Source organism: Tauraco erythrolophus, chromosome 3, assembly GCF_009769465.1.
Source record: "Tauraco erythrolophus isolate bTauEry1 chromosome 3, bTauEry1.pri, whole genome shotgun sequence".
NCBI classification, from domain to species: Eukaryota; Metazoa; Chordata; class Aves; order Musophagiformes; family Musophagidae; genus Tauraco; species Tauraco erythrolophus.
The window spans coordinates 91,041,738-91,056,286 of NC_141467.1; the positions used below are offsets into that span (position 1 = coordinate 91,041,738).

At 38.8% G+C, this 14,549-nt stretch overlaps 1 protein-coding gene across 2 annotated transcripts in view; it reads left to right on the forward strand.

Moving 5' to 3' along the window:
• The window catches only part of COL14A1 (collagen type XIV alpha 1 chain), a 126,816-nt gene that overhangs the window by 47,444 nt on the left and 64,823 nt on the right, over positions 1-14,549 (forward strand). For both annotated transcript variants that reach the window (XM_086609544.1, XM_086609545.1), the window contains exons 12-17: positions 2,821-2,966; positions 4,277-4,406; positions 7,540-7,679; positions 9,308-9,434; positions 10,511-10,650; positions 13,801-13,933. In XM_086609544.1, coding sequence (XP_086465670.1) covers positions 2,821-2,966; positions 4,277-4,406; positions 7,540-7,679; positions 9,308-9,434; positions 10,511-10,650; positions 13,801-13,933 — 816 coding nt within the window. The remainder of the gene's footprint in view (positions 1-2,820; positions 2,967-4,276; positions 4,407-7,539; positions 7,680-9,307; positions 9,435-10,510; positions 10,651-13,800; positions 13,934-14,549) is intronic.

The window sequence follows — 14,549 nt, forward strand, 5'->3', positions numbered from 1 at the left end:
TATCCAGAGAGGTTGTGGAGTCTACATCTCTGGAGAAATTTAAAACCCAGCTGGACACGGTTCTGAGCAACCTGCTCTAGCTGACCCTGACTGAACAGGGAAGTTAGACTACATGATCTGAAAAGATGCCTTTCATCCTCAATGGTTCTTTGATTTTGTGTCAGTGCTAATCTTTCCAATCTGAAAAGAAAATAAAATAGGGTCATATAAAATTATTTGAGACTTCTATTTTAGTCTCAGACTCCCAAAATGTCATCTCCACCCATAACACGGCGTTGGGACCTGTTTAATTTGTTGAGACAGGGAGAACAGAGTCACATACTGAGCCAACAGGATTGTTTTGTATTGCACCTGGTATTCCTTTGAAGTCACTTAGTCAAGTTCTGACGGAGCCCAGCCCTGCTGGCTTTCTGAGAGCCGATCAGATCGCACCCCAAGGTCATGCAGGATCAAGCATTTTATACAGCTGTCTTTGGTAGTGTCTTGGAAGTAACAGTCTAACATGTGCTAGTATTAATCACTCCACATGATAAAACGCCTGCAGTTTGAAAGTATTTTTTACTATCCTGATGGAAAACTATGGAAAATTGTAGTTTACATTCTGGCTGTTGTGTGAGATGCTGACAGATTAAAATAGCCACCAATCATGTTTGTTCATATAGAACATTGAAAATATCTTACAGATATGTGAAATTTATTTAGAGACATTCAATATGCATAATGTACAAAAAATTAGAAAGGTTTCTGGTTTAATAGTTACTTCTAACTTGAAATAAATATGAAAGGCCTTCACATTTTAATTTACTGCAAATATATTTTTACCTATTTTAGTTTATTCCCGTTGGTTTTTATTAGGTTTAATTTATCCCTATGTTACTAGAGTATTAGAGTACTCTGGTAACTGTCCAAAATGCAAATCAGCATTAACTACTGGATATTTATATTTGAGATTCTGAGCTCTTCAGCTGTAAATTCCAGTAGAAAACACCACTTGTTTAATTTCCAGTCACCTCTTTGATAATTGTTATTTATATTGCCAGAGTATCTAGGAGTTCCTGTTAAGAGTTAAAATACGAGTCATAAGTTATAGTTAGAGAATACTTTTCTTGTAGTTTTTAGAATCAAAATAAACAAAAGGTGATAGAGTAAGGACAGGTGATGGATACCCTCTATGTGATCCTGGAGCAGTTTGAATACGAGTGAGACAGTGTGCTAGAAAGTGCCTTCAGAATATCTCAACATGTAGTTTCTTTCTGTAGGTATCAGAGGTCTGAGTGGAGCTCTGAGTGAGGATACTGAAGTACATTTGAAAATTATTATGGATAGTTTCTCCCTATAATTAGAGAAAGCGTGGGAATTGATGAGAATATAAGTCAACACATCAACAAGGTTTAAATAGGATGGAGGTAGGCTGTGAAAGATTTGGAAGTGAAGATAGATGGGTAACCTGAAAGTGGAAACCTAAGGAGAGGCCTGGGTTGAAGTTTTGCCCACGTTTACAGACTTGAACGAGTGAACGACCTCCATGAACAAGAAAGGACGAGGCTGGCATGTTTTTACATGGGAAGTTAAGAGCTCTGTTAGAGCGTGTTGAACATAATGCAACAGATATACTGCGCCTTGGAGATGTCAGCTAGGCAGGCTGCAATTTTTGTTTGGACAAGGAGATTAGAGAAGCTCTGTGAATTATTGGTATTGTAATTAGAACTGGTTGCTGAATCTGCGTTTGCAGATCAGATTCTTCAGAAACAGAGCTTTGTAGAGGCTTAACATCCAACCTATTAAAGTCTCACTGAGTTCCTAATAGGAAAGGTTTGATATCAATTACCAATTGCCTTCTGATTTTTTCAGACCCTTTGAGTCAATTTAGGGGCTATTCTCAGTGTGGAAGTTCCAGAGGAGCATCCAAAGTTCCCTTATATCTCTCCAGTGACTGGATATTTTGGTGGGATCCATCAATGACGTAACAGCAGTGTAGAGGCATTGGGATGGTTATTCTGTGTGAGGAAGAAAGTGAGGATGGTTAGAGAAATGCAAAATGCTACATTTTCGAGTTACAGAAATACAAAGACATATTCAGGAACCCAGATTAATGCTTTGTTCTGGTGCCTTAATTCACAGTAAACCTCCTCATAATGTTTGAATTTCACTCAGCCTGCTTAGTTGTGCTCACCAGGTTAGCATTTGCCATCATTTGCAATGGATGATCTAGCCCACATTTGCATAATCCCACTTACATAGGCCTGGGAGCCAGTTTGGACAGTTCAGGCCTTAAACACACAATAGTTTGTAGTCAAAATATTTTGACGTGCGCAACGTGCCCATTCAGCATTTCCTCCAGGGTGTCCCACCTCATGGCCGTCTGTCCCACGCTCTGGCTTGGGAACTCTTGCCAGAAAGAGCCACCTCTGGGGACTACTGGTTGTTCCTAACAGGAACCGTGCCCATTCTTTGATAGCGAGCAGTCATCCTCCTGCAGATCAGGGAGAAGAAAGGGTGAGATCTGAAGAGAGTGATTTGGTGCTTAAAGAACAGAAATCCTCCGACTTGAAAGCCGTTTAGGACAAAGAGCTGAAATGCCTTGTAAAGGGTAATGGTGCCCTGGTGTTAGAATTGGTTAGGTCATCATTTCCTCGTTTCTCTAATTCTGCATTCTTTTATGTACTAATCAGCTCTTCATAGTTGTGGCATACAGACAGCACTTCCGTGCCTGGAGATAACTATATTCCTTTGTGTTTCCTGGGGTAAAATAAACTGCATGAAAAATAGCTGGTTGTTCAAGTGAGACAACTGAAGTGTCTGTCTCTTGTTCCACTGTAGTCGCCTTGCCAATGGCATCGAATCTGCAATTGTATGATGTGTCACAAAGCAGCATGAGAGCGAAGTGGAATGGAGTAGCGGGTGCCACAGGTTACATGATCCTATATGCTCCGCTCACGGAAGGATTGGCAGCAGATGAGAAGGAGGTGATGTATTGAGCTTTCATTTGAATAGCAATTATTCAAAAAAAATAAATCTTTTAAAGAATAAACTAGTACATGGCCTTTAACTTCCCACTTGATCAGCAAACACTTTGGGTTTTTTTTTTGCATGACTGCCTTAAGTATTGTATGTGTTACAGGCTGTGAATAAAGTGCAAGTACCAGTTGATTGTTTTTATATGTCATTGCCATAAAAATGCAACAATTTCAGCTGAATTAAAGTGACTCTTTTGAAATGATATATGAGATGATATTGTGTCATCATATAAAACTAACTTTCAAAGGAAGAAAATTTAAAACTAAGATATTTTCTAAGTGTGTTATCAGAAGAATATGAAGTTTAGCCTTTGTTCTCACCAGGACTTTTAAAGTAAATAAAATTTGCAGATGTGACATTTATTAGTTTTCTTTTAGTTCTGTTCAACTTTTATTTTTAACTTTTAATATAATGCCTTCCATTGAAAGTGATTTTTAGAAGGAAAAGAAGGTTGGACAAAGTAAAGCCCAGTCTGCTGTCACTAAAATAGAAAAAAACAGTAGAATTTTCAAAAGTTGCTAGCATAGTTCCAATGAAACTTCTGGTCTGGAATTTAAAAGTTTTTATGCTCAAGTTTCTATATGTTTAATTAAGATTATGTACAAGAGCTCTGTTCAAGCAAGAACACTAAAAAGCGTGCAGGGGCATGCGAACTCGTGGAGAGTGTAGGAAGCTACCGAGAGCTCGCATAGACTTGTGCTCTGTGCTGAAAGAGTGGCTGGGAGCACGTAATTCTGTTAAAAACAGGGCCTCTCTGAAAACGAGCTGATTCAGGAGGACTGAGCCTTACCCCGAAGAAAGGCTTTTTTTTCAATGAATTAGCCCATGTTAATGTGGCTTTCAGTGAAGAGATGGAGGAGGAAAATGATACACACCTTAAATATCAACAAATCTCAATGTCAATGTGCACAGAAATCAATTCCTCCTATGAAATTTCAGTCCTGCGACCAAAGATGAAACAAGGTGTAGCTGGGAATGAAAAGGAGCTGTGCATTCTAGAAAGGACTATTTTGTCACTGCTAAGGTGACTGGTTACTTTTACAGTCCTCTTACCTGTGTGTTGGCTTCTGGCTTTTTGACGATTTTGTTATTTTGATTTTGTATTTGAATCTTGGGCCAAGTACTGCAGGCACAGTATCAGACAAAGACTCAGCATAGTATTTGATCACATATCTAGTTTCAAGTGTGTAAATAGTATTCTTCCCCAACATGAGCTAATTTGAAAATAATGTATCTTTTTTATTTGTGGTGTTTTTAGATAAAAATCGGGGAGACCTCAACAGATCTTGAATTGGATGGACTATTGCCAAATACAGAATATACAGTCACAGTTTATGCCATGTTTGGAGAAGAAGCTAGTGATCCCCTTACAGGACAAGAAACTACATGTAGGTAGCACATATCTATATTCACTTAAGTGTTAATAAAACTTCAGAGCAGTCTTTACACATATTGGAGCAGACATCTGATTTTAAAATGTGATTTAAATAGTCCATAGGGCAAGGTCTTAACTGTGCTTAAGTTTCTCAGTGCAAATACATAATTTATAGAGGCTGAGGATGTGAGTTTGATTTTGGGATACGATTGTGAACTCTTCTCTCTTGTTGGTAGTGGTGCTATGGCTATCCCTGTTCATCTGACAGTTTTCTGAACTTGCTGAAGGTGAATGAAGGCCAGTCACCACATAGAGCTAAATTGAGACTGCTCTCTTTAGCCTCCTGTAGCCGGAGAACCAGGTGTGTGTGGGATCCTGCTCAGATGCAGAAGTTCATTCCTCTGGCTCAGTAGTAGTATAGACAGTAAAGAAGCAAAGAGAAGGTTTCTGTCCAACCCCTGCTGCCTAACATCTGGTAACCGATGGGTTGGAAAGCGCCTGTGCACTCATGATAGATGGTGTGTTTTTAATAAGCAGCAAGAGTTTTGCCAGCTAAATTCTGTCCTCTGCTAACTGTACACAGCAGTGCATGTCAGCTCTCTAAATAGCCTCAGCATTTGGAAGACAAAGGAATTGAAAATAAGTGATTGTGCTGCTGGGATATTTCTGGGACTGTATTCAGTGACATCTCTATTGCTCCCAGCAGTGGAGTGATTGCTTCCTCTTGTTTTGTGCTCCTGGCATGAGTAAGCCAGTGTGAAAGTGACTTAAATTTAACAGGTGAGAGAAGTTCAGGCATGTGAACGCTAAGAAAAAGAAGGGCCAGAGCAATTGCATGTAAGGTCAGCAACTAATGGTGGAAGAAGCTCTAGGAATGCTGTTTGAACTGGCTCATCTCTGAGAGAACAGTTGTAGACAGACAAGTGCCAATAGGGAACTACTGCAACCTAAGCATGTTTGTGGACTTGAAATGGGTGTAGAAGATTCCTAACACTTGGAAAATCAAATCTTTGGCTCTTTATCTCTCTATCCCTTTCTCCCTCTCTTTGTTTCTCAGTCCTGCTCCTTTTTTTTTCCTTCCCCTTGCTTTTGGTTAGACTCTGCTCAATATCTGGTTTTCATTTATCCTACACAGTAGTTTCTGTAGTTTATGACTGTGCCAGCCTGAATTCACTTCACGCCATATGATCTCGGAGGCTGCACAGCTCTAAACCTGGCTAACGCATTGGATGGAAGATCACATGCAAATTCCAGATACGTTGGCACAAGCTGAGGATTCACGACCGCAGAAGCTAGTAACATATGTTAGTCAGCCCATCATCACTGCTGTTACCAGACTAGAATAAAAAAACCTAACTTGCAATCTTCATTTATTTTTAGAATGACTCAATGCAGCCAACTCTGACTGGTCTTTAGAATGTAATATGAAAGAAGATTGATTCTAAGCTTCTGTATTCAGCTATTCAAATAAGCCCTCTTCTGACAGGCTTTGATCAGGCAGTGGGGCAGTCTGGGAGGAAAGAAAGCTCTTGGTGAGCACACGTGTCTCACGTGGTCAGTGTTCAGTGGTAATGTCTCCTCTGTCTGGATTCAGATTTAAGCTACTCTGTTGTTTTTCTTTCAATGTGATTATTTCTGGCTTCCAACTAATGAATAGGCTACTTAGTATTTTCTTCCTGGAACATGCATATATGTGCCTGGACAGTGATCTGCCTAATTTGCAGTAGTTTTAGGTGTAGTATCTGTTATTCCATATTTAGTAAATAATATTATTCTACACACTGTATCATCTCAGTTACTGTAGCGAAACCTTTTTCAGTGCCAAAGAGGGGCGTGATCATCAAGCTCCTTCTGGGGTGAAATTTCTTTTTGGGGCCAGGATTTATCCAAGACTCACGGTAAATATCACATAACTCTGGCAGCAGGACTGCCTGTCTGGTTGAGAGCAACGTTGTCAGGAGGTTGGTTCCAAAAGGAAAGAGCTGAGACTGAAGCATTTTGTGGTATGGCCTGGTTGGTGAAATGAAGTGCATTCCACGACTGACAGAAAGTGGAAAGGAAAGCCAGCACGTGATACGCCTTTCACTAGACTCTGAGGAATACATGGAATGCCAGAAAGTGTGGCAAACCCATCTAATGCAATTCCAATGTGTTCCCGTCTTCTCTTTCCTCATAGCCAAGATGACTTGACTGTTCCTAAGCTGGTTAGGTGTTTGCTTGCAGATTGTGAGTCAATACACAGCCTGACTAAAGATCCCACATAATAATATTTTTTTTATCTTTTACTTTTTTTCTGTGTGCTCTTGTGTGAGGGAAACAGCTTCTAAAGTGCTGATATTTATTTGTCCACATGGATTGGTGAGGAGTGTGTGTGTGAAGACAGGATGGATAGAGAAAGGTTTCACAATTCAGAGGAAATTAGCAGATGTTGGGCTAATACAGAATGTACTGCTGAGAGTAACAGACAGCACAAATAGCTTTCTCTGGTGTGAAAGAAAAATGGATGCACTCTGAGACTCTATCTTGCATGACTTTGTCTTCAGCTCATGACAGACAAGGAATATATAGTATATAAATATGGCTTTAACTGGAGCTGCTGTTAGGAAACAGCTTCTTTGTGCACTGAAAGAGGAGAGGTTAAGTAGAAGTGAAAAAAAATAGCATCTTTGGAGATCTTGTGCGCTAGCTATGCTTTTGGACAAACTTACCCTTATGTCAGGGACTTCTAGGATTCAGAAAGTTTTTTGCCAAAATACTATTGTCATGAAATACTTTTGTCAGGATACTCATGGAAAACATAGAATAAGGATCTAGTTGAATTATATTAATTTACACAAATTTATTGCAAGAATTGTGTAGGTTAGATCTTGCTATGATAAGTGCTACGAACAAGAACATAATTTATTTCTTTTTCGACATTACTTGAGATGCACTTAGCAAGACTGAAAATTCTGTTTCAGCAAAGAGCTAAGCCATTTTGCCTGCCTTTAAGTACTTCTGTAGCTCCATTGATGTAGGTCTTTTAATATAAATGCTGGTGATATAAATTTTTGAATGGAAAACATGCTGTTTATTTTCAAGACACGAAAAATTTCACAGCTAAAACCTGGAATCACTTTCATGGTTTTGTCTCTTTCCTTTTCAAGTGCCTCTGAGTCCACCAGCAAACTTGAAATTTTCTCATGTTGGACACAGCAGTGTTAAGCTAACGTGGGATCCTGCTTCCAAAAATGTAAATGGCTATCGCATCATGTATGTTAAAACAGATGGAACAGAAACCAATGAGGTAAATTATTATCTCCTCCCTTCCCTTAACCAATCTCAGACCTCCCCAAACTTCTGTAATTATTAAGGATAACTTTTATAAACAAAAACTGCCTTGCACGCTATAACAAAAGATTTGCCAAAGAATTCTGGAACTTAGCGCAAACAAGAGTTTGCTCAGTGTCTAAATTTGGAGCAGATCATATGTGTGGGGGACAGTACTCTGAATTTCTTACATACCAGAACAGTCATTGCTGGTGCATATTAACTGAAGGAAACTACTCAAATAAGCAATGTTTTGTAGGTGCAGGATCTTGACTAAACGTTATGGTATGGAAATATTTATTCTTGATTCAGTCTGGATAACAAATCTTTCAATATGTCATACGTCGTGGACTCAAGCTCGTTCAAAAAGACTATCTGAAGGCTTTGCCACATTTTCTTAAGATTTATTGCTTTAATTACATATTGAAAACTCGCTTCCGAGAAGCATGATTTGGCTTGAACAGAATGACAAGATGATACCAAGATGTTCTAATTTAGACTCTTGCATTTAATAATCTACTTATGCAATATTTAATTATGCCTTTTTGCTAAAAGTACTTTATAATAGCTTTTAGCAGCATGAATTCTGTGATAGAATGAAAAATGGATGGATTGATATTAATACAGAGATCTGAAAAAATACAGAAAAAGTCTTAAAAAAATAATGGCAGTAAATGAGTCCAATTATTAAAACAGGCCAGATCGCTTATAAAATAAGTTGTCATGGATAACTTAGCCCTCAAAAAAAGTCCTTAATAGTAGTTATGTGTAATTATGTTTCTTCTGGGACATATTTGGCCTTTCATCCATACAAGATGGAATATTTGTATTGAACATGAAGAAACTGTTCCCAAGCTTAGAAGAGAGCATACCTGTGCAATGTGTTGTCTTTTCTTTCTGCTGTGTCCCTTAAAATTTAAATTAGAAATCACTTAACCTCTTCCTGTTGATTACCCTTCATGTAGAAAATATATCTGGCTGTACTCATCACAATGGTATTTGAACATCTCAGGCTTGTGGCAATATACTTTATAGTGGTAGTGAATGTTCAGCAGGTTATCTACCTCTTAACTTTTCCTTCATGTCTGTCCAAAGAGCAGGTGGCGCTTTTTTGTTTGCTTTTGTGTAAACTGTCAGTTTATACAGCTCTGAGTTTTATATCCCTGGCAAAACTGTGTTAACTGCAGCCTGGATAGAGACCAGATGAAACTGTCGTCCTTTCTCTTGGCAAATGTTAAACATGATGGTTTATGCAATGATAATCCATGATAAGGGACTGGATTCAATGGCCTAAAAAGTTCCTTCCCCTTCTGGGTTCCTAAACATGCAGTGCTGATATGCTAGCTAGTGAGTTAGACTTACTAAGGCTGAATTCTCCCTTTCCCTAGTTTGTCATAACCAGAATTCTCCTTTTTTTCTAGTTTGTCTATGTTAATTGACTTTGTCAGCTATTGTGGCCCTGAATTAACACTTGTTCGGTTTCACAGAATTTCTCTACTAATTACATGACATTCTCTTTCTGTATCATGATTACCCAGCAGAATTTCAGACACAGATGATGTAGAGGGTATGATCAATATCTATTGCAAATTGTGCTTTCCCTAGGTGGAAGTTGGTCGTGTTTCAACCCATACTCTAGACAGTCTGACGTCCCTTACCGAGTATACTGTTGCTATTTTCTCCCTGTATGATGAAGGACAATCTGAACCGCTTACTGGCAGCTTTACCACAAGTGAGTATTGCTGAGCTTTTGAAGATTTTCCAGGAAGAATTTTTATACGCTTACTTTACTGGAAAGTAAGACCAGTAACAGCAAGTGCCTCTGGTTGTGAATTCAGATATATGGAACGCTTTCTGTTATTTTCATTAGAGTTTTCGGCTTCTTTGCTCCCTTATTGTGGGGCCAATTGCATCCTTACTCGTGGGAGTAATCTCTTGACATCATGAAAATGCTTATGTGGATAAGGTTCATTTCTGAAGTCTTTCCACAACCAGCCATTTTAAAGCATCTTTTATTGCAATTGGATAGTAAAGCATTTATCTCCCCAGCTTGCTGAAGCATCGTTCAGTGTGATGGCATTTGTCTCTCCAGTTGAAGTGTGATGAGTTTTGAATCGTACATTTAACCAGTGAGCTATCTAGGCAATAAAGGGTAGAACCTTATATACATACTGAAAAACTGGAACATGAAAAGGAGAAAATATAAGACATTTTAGGCTCCTGTAGTCCGCTTGGCACAGTTATAGTTTCTCTAACTGTAGTTCTGCATTAAACAAGTGACTCATGACGCTTATTAATGCTTTCTAACATACCAATGGAAAGAGAAGGACTTTGAGGGAGGAAAGAGTAACATGAGGTGGAAGAGGAAGAACATACATGTATGGATCAAGAGATTGATACATGCAAGCTGCAAATTGAAATGCACACAAAGTCTCTGGAAAGAGCAGAGATTGGGACTTTGCTTTGAGACAGATGAAAAGAAAAGGACACGGTGCACAGAGAGCTCTGAGCAAAGGAGAGGGAGTGAAGGCTGCATGGAGCTCCTTCAGTGGAAAGAGGGCAAGGAGACTTGTCCAGTTAGAGTAGATAAAGAGCATGTATTGTGTATATTCCCCTCTCCCAACTACAAAACCACTTCCTTAAGTACAAATAAGTGTGCGAAGAATCTGTAGTGCTTTTGTTATCTACCTCCCGTGTTATACTCTTTGTAACAAACTGTAAGTAAAATGGTGTGTGCCTGACGTTGCCATCTATGCAAGTCTTGGAGAATAATTTACTCTCACTTTTCTTTTGCATAATATTTTGCAGAAGGAGTTCCCGCTCCCCAGCATTTGGAAATTGATGAAGCATCAACAGATAGTTTTAGGGTCAGCTGGAAGCCCACCTCCTCAGATATTGCTTTTTACAGATTGGCTTGGATTCCTTTGGATGGAGGAGAATCTGAAGAGGTGAGTTGCCTTGGCTTTTTGAGGGTGCGAAATGAAAGACAGAATTCTATTGTGAGGACATCTATGCTGCAACTTTTGCTAATTAAATATGGCCAATTAACTTCCAGAAAAATCTGCCCTACTGCAAAGCTCTCTAAACTAAAATCAAATCAATATTCCAGTTTCTTTTTGAAGAGGAAGTGAGGAAAGACGAGATCTTTTGTGAATAATCAGTCTCATCTGTAATGTGCGAACTGCCCTAGGACTAGCATTGCTGTTTGATGCTAATTCAATTTTGAGAGGTTCATGTTCTTCACTTTGCTATGAAGATGGTGACAGTAGCTGAGGCAGAGCAGCGATATCCTCACATAAGGCTCCACATTTATGTAATGTGCTGGCCACACTAAAATTACCTATGAAGCCTTAGTTATGTAATGTTACAAAGGGAAAAGTTTGCACATAGTTAATTTTGTGGATTGTTCCTTTATTCCTCTTCAAGGTTCTTTCTTTTTTTCCCTCTCATGCTATTTTTTTTGCTCTAGACCCTTGCGGGTCTTCTCCATAGTGCCGTTTTCATCAGTCTGAATTTTTAAATGATTTTTCGTGCCTTCAGCTTTTCCTGTTTTATTCTGTTTTTAGAAGTAGAAAAAGACAGACAATTTCTCTCTCTTTCCCAAATTTTCATCTTTCATAGTCTGTCTCATTCTCTCTTTCCCTTTCTTTCTTTCTTTACTCATTCTTTTGACTTCTTTTGTACTCCTCAGTCTTTAATGACTGTTGCAAACAGCTTGTTCTCTTGACATGAGCACTGTGAAGAGAGGCCGCATCCGCAGACTGTTTATCTGGGTACAGAATTCAGTGTGGAAGATGACATTTCCCACCTGCCCTAGGTTTCTTACATAATTTTGTTACCTATTAGAGCAGAAAGCAGTTGTTTCAGATTAGGTTATGAGGCATTTTTTCTGTAAATTTAGCTTAGCCTGATTCTTTCTTTCCTTTCATGTAATGAGAGGTAGTCACGCAAGAAAGAAAGAAGTTACAGGAGTGGGCAGGGAAAAGTAGGAGCTGGCAGAGGAGTGAGTGATCACAGGCCATCCCCTAGCATTTTCTTCTGCAGTAGGTGAACTGATTTGTTTCTGTTTAAGTTCCAGTGAGTAGCTGTCAGTGAATCCCTTCAAGCCATGTGCGGTTTTTTAAGTGGGATTTGTGGTATCTATGTTCTTTGAGTGTGAGAGTAAACAATCAAGAAATATTTGAACTCTTAAGGTTCTACTTGTTCATTACATTCACTGAGAACTGCTGGAGGCCCTAATGTTTTAGTACGTTGAAATATTAAAAATACCTGAGCTGCTTTCTTGTTCTCCTTGCATGACCTCTCTAATGGGGTCGAGCCTTGGATAGCCTTGGATAGCACAATACCTCCAGGCTGTTGCCTCTTTAAGCTTCTTTCCCAGCTGAGTGATCAGTCATGCAGAGAAATGACATGCACTCCCTCTGTCTTTCTCCCAAGACCCAACTTGCCAATTAGCTGAGTGGGGTCAGGGAATGGTGGTGACAATTACACACCTCTCAGCTTACTTCACCCACGCTGCTGATGGGTGAGGAGCGTTTAGTGGGGTGTCAGCGCTGAAGAGCCAGAATAGATTTGTGACCTTTTATTTCTAGGTTACAGTAGAGAATGCATGCTGTTGTACTGATGTGCTCATTACTATTCTTGCTTCTGTTGTTTGTCGTCTCCTCTTGAAAGTTCAGCACTTTGTGTTCTTTTTTTTCTGGTCTTCTCTGTGGGCTAAATTCGCAGGGAGTGGAGAGTGACAGAAGTTATGCTTCAGAAAGTGTGCCAAAATTCTGTGTAAGATAGTTAACTATGTATAGATATTTTATGGTGATTTGATACACGACTAGAGGCTCTGGGCAATTGGAAAGGAAGGAATTACTTATACCTACTTAGTTTACAGCTAGGGTCATTCAAGCTCATTCCTGAAGTTTTCTCAAGAAAATCTGTGCCAGAAAGTGTGCAGTGTGGGATGCCTAAATCATTGTTTGATAGTTGTAGAAGACATGGCCTCAACTAATTTCTTTCTGCTTTTGTGTTCTGTACCTGAGTTCAGAAGCTCTGTGATAGTTTTATGAGTCCCTCTTCCCCAGGACCAACTCAGAAAATCTCCTGTTGTAATTAAAAGAATAAAGTGTGATTCACTGTTGCTGCTAACTGCTGTAGTAGATTTTATGCAGCATGTATCTATTGTTTGATTTCCATTATAAGTCTTAGTTTGATTCTGTGTGTACGGTGACCACTTTTAAAAACTTGCCAGTGTTATCCTAGAGAAAGTTTGGTTTGTCGTAGTAGCTGTCTGCATAACCCAAAAACTATTCCCAAAACCAGTCAGCCCGTTTTACTGGAATTACTACTTGGGCTCCTTGCATTCTGCTTTACAGTCCCTTTAGCTCCAACTCCTGCCTGTCTGTTAATCCCTTCCAATAAAATAAATGAATCATGCAAAAACCTGAAGTGAAACCTGCTTACGGTTAACATTGCACATGTGAATCTTCTGCTACTCTCACGGGTAGAAATAAGGAAAATTGCTGTTTAAAACATCACACCATATAAGAAACTTGTCATCAGCACGTGTGCCCTAATCCCCAGGTCTGCAGCAAATGTTCTTTCAGGTCGCACTCAGATGTCTGGAGCCGTAACTCGGGTTGTGGTTCTGGTAGAGAAAGAGCGTTTTGTAAGGCTGGGGAGATGCTGAATGGTTTGTCATAACAGTGCTTAAATGGTGGAAACATGAATGAAAGTTAATCATTGCTTTATTGTTATATTGCTTTCATTGATGAATGTTTTGAATTTTAGTTGAAAATTCAATTTAGTACGAAATGCATATGGTCAGCTTTAGCAATTAATTAGTTATGGGTGAAAGTATAAGGCTACATATTAGAACAATCAGCCACAAAATAATAAATACAGCTTAAGTATTCTTAACAGTGTTTTTTCCAGATGTACTCTGTGATACTTTTTATTTCCACATAGCTAATAAATTCTTTGGGCAGATCTGAGTGTAGATTTCATTTATTTTAAAGGAGAATCCATTTTCCTCCTTTTATTTCAGTCAATTCGTATAAATCAATGAAATGCAGAACTGATTTTCTTTTATTTGCTGTGTTACTTAGATCGTCATAAACGGGGACGCAGACAGCCATGTTATTGAGGGTCTGTTGCCCAACACAGAATATGAAGTTTCTTTGCTGGCAGTTTTTGATGATGAAAGCGAAAGTGAAATTGTTGCTGTTCTTGGAGCTACATGTAAGACAAACTCTTGATTGTAGTTTTTAGAGATATTTAAGTGATTTAAATTTAATGCATATCTCTTATATTTAAAATATGGTCCATCTTTGGGTAGCTGTGATATTGAGGAATGTGGTGGTTTTAGCACCAGGGCTTTGCTGACTGTATTTTTTTCTTTTCTTTTTTAACATTATGTGGTAGATGGCACTGAATCAAAGCGATGGTTTGGCTCCCTAGCCGAGCTGTGGTATTAATAACCTTTGGATCTGGGTAGATACTCTTCCATCCTACGTTTCAGTATTTAGTCTTTGAACAGGGTGCCTTATGACAAGATATATTAGAATTTTGGGGGGGGGAGAATAAATGTTTTAAAGTAAATAATTTACAAGAATTTCACTTAAGATGTTTTGGATTTACTGTATACCCTTTTCTTTCTTATTTATGTACTTTATACTCACTAGATGTGAATTCACTCTTGGCTGAAATAGTGGTCCAAAAAGCTTACCCAGGCATCCTGTGACATTAACATGGAAGTAACAAAGATGAAAATTGAAAATCATGTACAGTGTATTTATAGTTCGTAATTGAAACAGTGGCCAGCATTTTGGGTAGATTGCTCTATCCATTCTCTTTT